An 11,736-nucleotide genomic window follows, 5' to 3' on the forward strand; every position below is an offset into this window, starting at 1 on the left:
AAAAGAGAAACAACAAGTCACATATAAAGGAAAACCCATTAGGATTACAGCTGACTTTTCAGTGCAAACTATGAAAGCCAGAAGAGCCTGGACCAAAGTCTTCCCAGTTTTAAGTGACCACAGATGCCAACCCAGATTACTATACCCAGCCAAAATGTCTATTATAGTCGAAGGGGAAAGAAAAATCTCCCATGACATAAATAGGCTGAAGGAGTTCGTGTCCACAAAACCAGCCCTTCCAAGAGTTCTGGAAGCAATACAAAGAGCTGAAGAAAGGAATGACTATACCCAAGGGGTTGCAGAAAGAATTCCAATGACTGTGGAAAAGTACAGCTACATGACAAATGTAAGTAGAAATAAAAATGAAAGGATTCAATACTCACCTTTCATTAATGACTTTAAATATTAATGGACTGAAATCCCCAGTTAAAAGACACAGATTACGTGAATGGATTAAGAAACAAAACCCATCTTTCTGTTGTCTGCAAGAAACCCATCTCATTTTCAAGAATAGGCACTATCTTAAGGTGAAAGATAGAAAAAATATTCCAAGGAAATGGTACTAAGAAAAAAGTAGGAATTGCAATTCTAATATCTGACAAAATAGGCTTCAGACTAAAACTAATCAGAAGCGATAAAGAGGGCCAATTCATTCTGATCAAAGGAACAACTGACTAAGAAGATATTACAATCATGAACATATATTCACCGAACTCTGGTGTACCCAACTTCATAAAAACAGTACTACAGGACATTTAGACCCAGATTAATCCCAACTCATTACTAGTAGGGGACTTCAATACCCCTCTGTCTCCATTAGGTAAGTCAACAGGACAGAGTTAACAGACAGACATCTGAATTAAACAATACCATATATCAAATGGACTTAACAGACATCTACCGAGTATTCCACTCAAGCACCAAAGGACATACTTTCTACTCAGCACCCCATGGAACCTTCTCCAAAATCGACCATTTACTGGGGCACAAAACAAACCTCAGCACATACAAAAAGAATGAAATAATTCCATGCATTCTATCAGACCACATTGCAATAAAGCTTGCGATGAACAATGGAAGAAGCTCTAGTCACCACATGAACACATGGAGATTAAACAACACTCCTGAATGACGAATGGGTCAAAAGAGAAATTAAGAAAGAAATAAAAGTATTCCTGGAATTAAATGAAAAGGACAGTACAACACAACAAAACATGCTGGATGCTATCCTTAGAGGGAAGTTTATAGCTCTAAGTGCCTACATCAAAAAATCGGAAAGAACACAAATAAATGACTTAACGTTGCAACTCAAGAAACTTGAAAAGCAACAACAAACAAAACTGAAACCCAGCAGACAAGAAGAAATAACAAAAACCGGGGCAGAAATTAATGAAATTGAAACAAAGAAAACTATCCAAAGAATCAACAAATCCAAGAACTGCTTTTTTGAAAAGATAAACAAGATTGACAGAGTGCTAGCCCAGTTAACCAAAAGAAAGAGCACCCCCCCAAATCAACAAAATCAGATATGAAAGGGGAAACATCACAACAGACCCCAGAAAGATACAGAACATTATAAGGGGATACTTTAAAAACCTTTATGCTACTAACTTTGAAAATGTAAAAGAAATGGATGGATATCTAAAGGCATGGGAACCACCAAAACTAAACCAAGAAGAGATTAACAGCTTAAACAGACACATAACACAAAAAGAAATGGAAACACTAATACAAAACCTCCCGAGTAAAAAAAGGCCAGGACCAGATGGATTACAGCAGAATTCTGTCAGACATTTAAAGAAGATCTATATTCAATACTACTTAATTTATTCAAAAAAAATGGAGGGAGAACTTCCAAATTCCTTCTATGAAGCCAGCATCTCACTAATACTGAAGCCAGATAGCATAAAAAAAGAAAATTAAAGACACTTATCCGTAATGAGCATAGATGCAAATATATTCAACAAAATACTTGCAAACTGTATACAGACACAGATCACAAAGATCATCCAACATGATCAAGTTGGCTTTATTCCAGAGATTCAGGGATGTTTCAATATATGTAAGTCAATAAACGTCATAAATCATACAAATGGGCTCATATAAATGGGCTCAATGACAAGAACCACATGCTCAATAGATGAAGAGAAGGCCTTTCACAAAATTCAACATGGCATTTATGTTCAAAGTTCTAGAGGGAAGTGGACTGGAGGGAACATACCTCAACATAATTAAAGCCATATATAACAAACCCAAAACCAACATCATTCTAAATGGAGAAAAACTGGAAGTATTCCCATTAAAATCAGGAAGCAGACAAGTATGTTCACTCTCTCCACTCCTTTTCAAAATAGGACTTGACACTCTTGCTAGAGCAATAATACAAGAGAAGGAAATTAAAGGAGTACTACTTGGAAAAGAAAAGGTCAAACTATCAATCTTTGCAGATTATATGATATTATACCTAATAGATACCAAAAGTTCCACCAGAAAACTCCTGGAACTGATCAACACTTTCAGTATGGTGGCAAGTTATAAAATCAATCTACAAAAATCAGTAGGCTTTTTATATACCAATAATAAGCAAATGGAGAAAAGAATACAAGGAAATGCTCCCATTTGCAATTGCTCCAAAAATTAAAATATCTTGGAATAAATCTCACCAAAGACACTAAAGATCTCTACAATGAAAATTTTAAATCATTAAAGAAGGAGATTGAGGAAGACACCAGGAGATGGAAGGACCTCCCATGTTCATGGATTGGAAGAATTAATATTGTTAAAATGACCATCCCTCAGATAGCCAAAGCAACCCTGAGCACTAAGAGAAATGCTGGGGAGATTTTTATACCAAACTTTAAACTGTATTACAGAGCTAAGGTCATAAAAACAATATGGTACTGGCACAAAAATAGACCCATAGGTCAATGGAACAAAATTGAAGACCCAAATATGGGTAAATGCAATTTCAGCCACCTGATATTTGACAAAGGAGCTAAGAATATTTACCAGAGGAAAGACAGCATGTTCAGCAAATGGTGCTGGCAATACTGGATCTCCACCTGTAGAAGAATGAAACTAAACCCCTATCTTTCACTCTGCACAGAGGGCAATTCCAAATGGATCAAAGATCTCAATGTAAAGCCTGAAACTCTGAAACTGTTTGAAGAAAACATTGGGGGAAAGCCTGCTAGATATAGGTGTAAGAAAGGATTTTCTAAACTGGACATCAATTGCTTAGGAAACAAGGGCAACTAATTGCTGCTAGATGAGGAACAGCTGACCTTCCTAAAACAAAGACCTCTGATAGGCTGACTAGTTTCACTGGATGGACAAGTAGTGGGGAATGGCTGGGGGTGCCGACAACACAGCAGATGGTAGCAGGGATATCAGAGTGTAAGAGCTCTATTGGGGGGAGGGAGGTTATGGGAGGGTGCTATCTGGAAAGTGGGTGTATAGTTGAATAAGATGGTTTGGGATGTTCTGTGTGATACACACACACACACACACACACACAAATCAACAAATTAAAATATATATTAGAGGAGGAAGCATGGAAATTTATGTCATGTTAATCAGTAGAGGTGATAAACATTACCACTGAAATTTACTCAATGACTTTATAGACATACACAGGGACCAAGGATCCAAGTGCAACCGATTATGACTAGTAATAATCAGATACATACAGATTAGCGTTGCATGAACACACGTCTCAGCTTTCGTAGCAAAAACAATGAGTCTTTCTGCAAGGAACAATATATTGTAAAATGAAATGCAGATCTTTTTTAAAGGTTAAAAACTCATTCAATTTTATGTCTTACAGGTATTACACTGAGTTCAATATTGTATAACTATTAATTCAACTGTGAACCTAGAAACTTACAGCCACTTGTGAAAGAGATGTACTCTTGCTCTGGAGTGTGTTACTGATTATGTTAAAGCTGTAATGAAATGCTTCTTCTAATCATGTAGTTATTAAATTTTTTTAAATGATTTAAAAAAATGAATAAAATATTTAAAAAAATAAATGTTTTTTTTCAATGGACATTAGAAATGCAGAAACTCTCAACTAGTCAAAGTGCAAAGAGTATGTATCTGTGGATTTCTCAGCCACAAATGGGATATCAGTACCACCACCTTCCTCCCAGGGCTCAGGGACCATTGTGGAAGAGTGGGCAGAAAGAAAGAGCTAGGTGTTGGAAACCCAGAACAAAACAGTGTCTCCTAGACATGGTAGGACCACTACACTCATAAACTCACAGCAATTATGGTTACTTGTACAAGGTTAAGCCAGTCAACATTTTAGCATGGGGGCATATCTCATGATCTCCCTATACATAACTGAGAAGAAGGTACTGAAAACCAATGGTTTCTGGGAAAGGGAGAGTCAGCTTTCTTTAAGGGTGGCCCTCGGGTAGATTGACCATGCTCCAGCAGGTGGCCCTATATCCATGAGTTTATGGGCAGCTGTAGGTTTCTGAACCAGAAGCTGGGCAACTAAGCAGGCCAACTACAATTAGGAGAGGACTGCTGTGTAGATAAACCTGGCTAAGCTATACCATCTGTGATTTAATTTCTTTTCCAAGTAAATTTTTCCTGACTACCACATTGTGAAAGGTTTTCCAAAAAAGGGAATTTTTATATGTATTTTTGTCTTTATTCATTTAAAAAATTGAACTTGATTTGAGACAGGTGATGTATATAATATTTCCTTTAGTCTGAAATTATGTGATAATTGACTGTTTTCTAGGAAGTAAGCCTGAATATTTAAATGAAAATCTCTTTTAAAAATAGAACTACCAATGAAATAAAAAACCTTCAGTACCTACCTCGAACCAGTGAGCCTCGGGAGATGCTCTTTGAAGACAGAACAAGAGCCCATGCAGATCATATAGGACAAGGTTTTGAACGACAGACTACAGCTGCTGTTGGAGTGCTAAAAGCTGTGCACTGTGGAGAGTGGTATGTACAGCTACTGTTTTTTGTTGATGCTGAGGCTTGACTACAGGGTCTTACACATACTAACTGCTACTATTTTAATAAAAAAGGCATTTTTGGCTTTTAAAAGTTTTATTGGAAACTTTATTAAATAATTTATCCTTACTAAAGAAAATAGTCCCTTTTCCTCTTGCATTTGACTAGCCTAATTGCAGTAAATGCTTTACATTGCTCATATCTAGTTTTAGTCAGTTGAGTGAAATGATTTCCTCTTCTAAGTGACTACAGGGGAAAATATTGAAGATAAAAGGAAAACTGCTTATTTGGTGCTTATTGTATGCCCATTTACAAATGTAGTCTCAGTTTTCTGTTTTTGCTTATATTTATTTATTAGAGAAGGCTGTCAGATAACTTTTGTACAGTCTATTGTTAATAACTGATAGAGCTAAGACTGATTTTAGATCTGATATCAAATTCGTGTTTTCTCTTTCTGTTGTTCTACTTTGATATTCCAAAGTTTAGTATGGTTATTTATTTGTTTGCCTTAAAAAATTACTTTTATTTATGTATATGAATGTTTGCCTTCATGTATATAAGTGCACCATGTGTATGTTAGTGCTCACAGAGCCCACAAGAGGACTGTCAAATCTCCTGGAACTGGAGTTATGGATGGTGGTTAGCTGCCATGTATGTGCTGAGAACTGAACCTGGGTCTGCTTGCAAGGCCAACCAGTGCTCTTAACCACTGAGCCACCTTGCTTGTCTTTTTTTTTTGTTTTTTGTTTTTTGTTTTTTTGTTTTTTAGAAGCAGGGTCTCCCTGTAGCCCCAGCTGTCCTGGAACTCACTATGTAGACCAGGCTGGCCTTGAACTCACAGAGATCCGCCTGCCTCTGCCTCCCAAGTGCTGGGACTACAGGCGTGCGCCACCACGCCTGACTCCAGGTTTTACTTTGAATATGTTTTTTAGATTTTTTTTTTGTTTTTATTTTTGATACATAATAATTGTGTAGGTTAATGGGATACAAATGTGATATTTGCTTTCATGTATACATTGTCTAATGATCAAATCATAGTAATTAGCATATGTATCACCTCAAATTTTATGAGTGCATTCAAAATCTCTGTTAGCTGTTTTGTGATATGAAATGCTTTACTGTTACCAGTAGTCACCCTACTGTGCAGTAGGATGCCCACATTCATTACTCAGTCCGACTCTAACACTGTAGCTGTGACTAACCTTGCTCTTCCCTACTACTCTCCCTAACCTCTGGTGAATAAAAAAAATAATAATCTTTCAATATATTTAAAATGGATTATTCTTTATTTTAGTGTGTGTCTATGTGTTTGAGTACCCATGGAGGCCAGAAGAGGGATTAAATTTCCTACAGCTGGAGAAGCTGCCTGATGTAGGTGCTGGGATTTGAACTCCAGTCTTCTGATAGAGCAGCAAGTGGTCTTAACCATTTCTCCAGCTCCAAATTATTTTTTTAATGTACTTCAGGGGTCATACCATGCCATACCATACCATACATTAACTTTTTACTTATAAAATTGATAAAATATATACGGCAAGGCTGTATATTTAAGATTCACTCAGATTTTTGTGTTTAAAAATGAGTATTATTTATGAAACATGTTATTTTGTTCATTAAAGCAGTTGAATTAATACTAAGTAGGAAAAAGAAACTTTTTTCTTTTGACCTTGCTAAAGTTCCAACTCTTGTCCATGCTAAGCAAATGTTCTACTGTTGAGCCACATTCCCATGACAAACCATTCGTTTTCTATGAGGGTATATGTGGTACATGCACATCTTGTCTGGAGGTCAGAAGAGGATAACTGGGCATCTTATCCTGTCATTCTCCACCTTACTCCTTTGAGAAAGGGTCTCTCCCTGAACCCAGAACTAGGCTGGTGGCATAGTGATCCTCAGGTCCTCACCTCCCACAGTACTGGGGTTATAGTCTCAGAGGGACATGTCCAGCTTATTAAATGGCTGCTGGGATCCCAACTTAAGTCCTTAGCAGCAAGTGCTATTACCTGTTGAGTCATCTCCCTAACCTCCAGAAACAATTTTTAATTCTTTTTAAAATTTATTTTATTATTTTTATTTTATGTCTATGAGTGTATTGCCTACATGTGTGTAAGTGTACCCATGTCCATGTAATGCCCGTGGAGGTCAGAAGAGGGTGTTGGATCCCCTGGAACTGGAGTTGTGGATGGTTGTTAGCTACCATGTTGGGTGTTGGGAACTGAACCCAAGTCCTCTGCAAGAGCAGTCAGAGCTCTTAACCACTGAGCCATCTCTCCAGCCCCCCATTTTTAATCCTTAAAATAAGAAATTTTGTGTATCTTTTAAAGTTTTCTGAAAATTATGACTTGAAATTTCCATATAAGGAAGTGTTATCCTTAAGGACTACTAATGCAGGATTGATTCTTCATTAAAAAGAGAAAATTATAGTGATATTTTATAAATTAATAGTAAATGGAAGAAAGCACTGTTGTGGCCAACCGTCTTGCCTCAACTAGAGGTTCACCAAGCAGTGGTTAGTCCTGATTGCTCAGAGCATGCTGATTACTCAAAGCCCCAGTGCTTTTGGTTTATGATGCAGCAGACCCATTGCTTTCAGGCTGTAACAAGGCAGTGTATCATCATTTAAGTGAGACTAAGAAATTGCCTTTCTCTTTTTTCCTTGTGTTTTGTTTTATGCTCTTTTTCTTAAGACATTTTGTATTAGAGTATTATTTTATTTTATCTTAGAGCTAAGTTTAATACCAACTTGAAATAAAAGATCTGTATTTTTTTTTTTTTTTTTTTTTTTTTTTTTTTTTTGTCTTTTTGAAGTAGGGTCTCCCTGTAGCCCCAGCTGTCCTGGAACTCACTATGTAGACCAGGCTGGCCTTAAACTCACAGGGATCCGCCTGCCCCTGCCTCCCAAGTGCTGGGACTACAGGCATGCGCCACCACGCCTGGCTTCATTTATTTTTATTTAATGTATACTTAATGACAGTTTATCTTTATTTTCCTATGTATTATGTAATTCATAATTTCTAGATTTGTTTCTGTTACTGAGCCTTAGGAATCTGGGTATGGTTAGCTTTGTATTGACTTTCTTCTTATATTTATATTGCTTGGAATTTCATTTCAGAAATCTGTTTTTGAACATCTTCTATAAAAATATATTTGTAGTTGAAGAATTTGAGAATTTTTTTTGCAATTAAAAATTTTTTTAATATCTCCAATGAAAGAATGAGTTTTTAAATGAACATTATTGTTTCTAAACCCCATTAATATGTACAGTTAATGTGCACTAATAATTACAGTTAGGAAATAAGATATAAAGAGTTACTTAAGAGTTGTATGTATCAACATGGTTATATATGTTCTGTGGCAAGAAAGTATTGCTTTTCCCCTCATACTTAGGGTTTTTTGAGGCTCTGTAGCCCAAGCTGGCCTTGACCTCAAGTGATCTTCTTGCCTCTCCCTCCCTAGTACTGTGATTTATAGGCATGAATCACCTCTGACCATACTTAGAATTAGAAGAAGATGAATGATAGAATGAATGTATTTATGGTACACTGTGATATTTCAACACAGGTAGGTACTATATAAAGAGCAGGGTGCTTCAAACATAGACCTCAACATACATCATTTCTGAGTGTTGGAAATAAACACCACTCTTCTACTTATTTTGCAATATGCATTAAATGTTAACCATAGTTCCCCTATGTTATAGAATATTTCAAGTTATTCCTGTTATCCAGATGTACCATTAACCATCTCCTCTCCATATCCCATTCCTCCACTTCCTAGTCTCGGGTAACACTGTCCTGTTTTTCACTTTTATAAGAACAACTCTTTTAATTTATTTGCACATGAAATTGGGAACATATGGTATGTGTCCTCCATGCTTCCTCAGCTGCTTTTTTGTAGCATTTGCAGTTTTAGCACTTAAGTTGAAGAAATACTGAACTTAACTTTAAAATGAGACATCTAGCTTTTTAAAAATATTTTTTTTTTTTATGTGTATGAGTCTATTGCCTGCATGTATGTGAGTGCACCCATGCCGTGCAGTGCCCCGGAGGTCAGAAGAAGGTGTCGGATTCCCTTGGAACTGGAGTTAAGGATGGTTCTTAGTTGCCATGTGGATGCTAGAAATCGAACCTGGGTCCTCTGCAAGAGCAGTCAGTGCTCTTAACTGCTGAGCCATCTCTCCAGCCCTGAGACATTTAGTTTTTATGATTTGCATAATTTATTGATACAAATTGTTTTAATTTTTTCAAAACCTTGTGACAGCTGTACTAAAATGAAGCAAGTTGTTAAATGGTTTAGGTTGAAATTCATGGTGTAAACTCTTTGAACATATAAAGTGTTCTTTATGTGTAAAAAGACTTCGCTCTTGATCATAAGCTGCTTTTGTTTCAAATTTATTAAGGGCTTAATAGAATGAGACATTAATGGCAGGTTCTTTGTTATTACCCCTTTTCTTTAAAGGCCTGATCAACCCCGAATAACCAAAGATGTAATTTGTTTTCATGCAGAAGATTTCTTAGAAGTAGTTCAGCGAATGCAATTAGATTTACATGAACCTCCACTGTCCCAGGTAAAAGTTAAATAGTTATTGTCTTTACTTTATATTTGATTGTTGAAAAGACTTACTTGTATTTTTGTTTCTTTTCTTTTTTAGTGTGTCCAGTGGGTTGATGATGCAAAACTTAATCAACTGAGGAGGGAAGGCATTCGCTATGCTAGGATTCAGCTGTATGATAATGACATTTATTTTATTCCAAGGAATGTTGTTCATCAGTTCAAGACAGTTTCAGCTGTATGCAGTTTAGCCTGGCATGTTCGGCTTAAATTATATCATGTAAAGGAGGACACATCTCACAGCACAGTTGCTCATGAAACAGGCAGATCCCCAGATCCCACATCATCAGTTCTTGGACCTCATACTGACAACAAGACTTGTGCTGTGAACAAAACCTCCTTGGACTCTGTGTTTTCAGACAAACTTCATTCTAAACATGAATTACAACAAATTAAACATGAACCAATTGCATGTATAAGAATCAAGGAAGAACCTGTGAAAGTTAATATTACTGAAAAGACTAGAGCACCAAATAGTTTAGATGGCAAGAATGCTAAGGCAAAAGTGGATCGTGTTCAATTTACAGATTTGAAGATTGGCATGGATTCTAAATTTGAAAATAGCAACAAAGAATTAAAGGAAGAATTATGTCCTGGAAGTCTTATAAATATAGTTGATACAAGGCAATGTAGCTCTGTACATTCAAATCAGGATAAAAATGATGATGACATTTTGTGCTAAATTTGTACATAGCATTTAAAATTCTTAAAAAAAAAAAAAAAGATCATAATGATTCATGAAATCTGAAAGCAGGTGTAGGACTTCGCAAGTCTGTTACAAAATACAGTTTGTGTAGCTTTGTACCATTCCTCAGTGCCTGTCCGTAACTGTGAAGTATCAGCACTTAGGGTCAGGTGCACTGGTAACATTGCAGGTTTAACATAAGAGTCTTTAAAAAACTCACTGGAGTTGAAGTTGTAGGTTTTAGAATAAAGCTGACATTATATATATATATAAATATGAGCCAGAAATTTTTTGAAGATTTAAGGCTTTTCCATAGAGCTTATTTATACCATTTTTTTCCATTTTAAAATGTGTCAGCACTGTAGTGTAAATAGCTTTGTAAAAAATCTTTTTAGTGTGCTTTATACTGAAATGTGAGCCACTTAATAAAGGTTCATAATAATAAATGTTTTCTGTTGAGTTTTAGAGAGAAACTGACAGTTCAGTTTAATTGTTTTATATATTAATGTTTCTGTTAGTATATCCATTTTGAGAGGTAATGGAGTGAAAATGTATATATTCAAATCTACTAAATATTTAAATTTCCCACACTGTGCAAGCATTTTAAAAAACAGGATTCTATTCTCAAAGTGTTTGAGAGAGAGAGAGTGTGTATATGTGTGTGTGAGAGAGAGTGTGTATGTGTATCATTTTGCACAATTTCTTAAGTTGATAAATATGTGAAAATGTTTAGTGCTACTTCCTGGAATACATTTAAACATTTATATTCAACATTAACATGCAGTGTAGTGACTAGTTTCAGCAGTTGGGAGAAGCAAAGTGCATTGGTGGTCTCTTATCTGGTGAAGCTACATGCCCAGATTTTTAGCCCTCATGTAATTTTCTTTGTTGTGAAAGTAATATATTTAGAAAATTTTCTTACTAATAAGTACCTGTATTATACTTAATAGTAGCTGGTTTTTTTTTTTTTTTTTTTTTTTTTTTTTTTTTTTTTTTTTAAAAAAAAAAAAAGAGGATAGGTGGCCTGGATTTGCTATGGAGACCAGGCTGGCCTTGAACTCACAGAGATCCGTCTGCCTCCTGAGTGCTGGGATTAAAGGCATGCACTACCACGCCCAGCTAGTAGCTGAGTTTTTTTAAAAAAATCTTTAATTACAGAAAATTTAATTGTGAGCAATTAAAAGTCTTTTATTTACATTTTCCATATCACAAAAACAAAATTTTGAAACAAGGCCAATGACAGTGATTCACCTGCCATGTACAGAGATATAACAGTGCTGTATGACCTCATCTTCCTCAGGACCCCTCTCTACCTTAGCAAGGCAAACAACTTGGTGTACTTCTTTGTTGAAGATAGCCTAGAAAGTAACCCTACTGGGAAACAGAATTGCCAGTGCCTAAATGAAGATGAGTGAACAGATCTCTTCAGCATGGACTTGAGCACAATTTCAAACTGCTTCCAC

General features: G+C 36.0%; 1 protein-coding gene across 2 annotated transcripts in view; it reads left to right on the forward strand.

The window, feature by feature from the left end:
* Nucleotides 1-10,750, forward strand: part of Rsbn1l (round spermatid basic protein 1 like) — an 85,553-nt gene extending 74,803 nt beyond the window's left edge. For both annotated transcript variants that reach the window (XM_008830778.3, XM_029562364.1), the window contains 3 exons: nt 4,798-4,965; nt 9,436-9,544; nt 9,629-10,750. In XM_008830778.3, the coding sequence (XP_008829000.1) occupies nt 4,798-4,965; nt 9,436-9,544; nt 9,629-10,270 (919 nt within the window). In that variant the 3' untranslated portion in view covers nt 10,271-10,750. The remainder of the gene's footprint in view (nt 1-4,797; nt 4,966-9,435; nt 9,545-9,628) is intronic.
* Nucleotides 10,751-11,736: the final 986 nt, after the last annotated feature.

The sequence above is a fragment of the Nannospalax galili genome, unplaced genomic scaffold (assembly GCF_000622305.1).
Source record: "Nannospalax galili isolate Female #2095 unplaced genomic scaffold, S.galili_v1.0 scaffold312, whole genome shotgun sequence".
NCBI lineage: Eukaryota > Metazoa > Chordata > Mammalia > Rodentia > Spalacidae > Nannospalax > Nannospalax galili.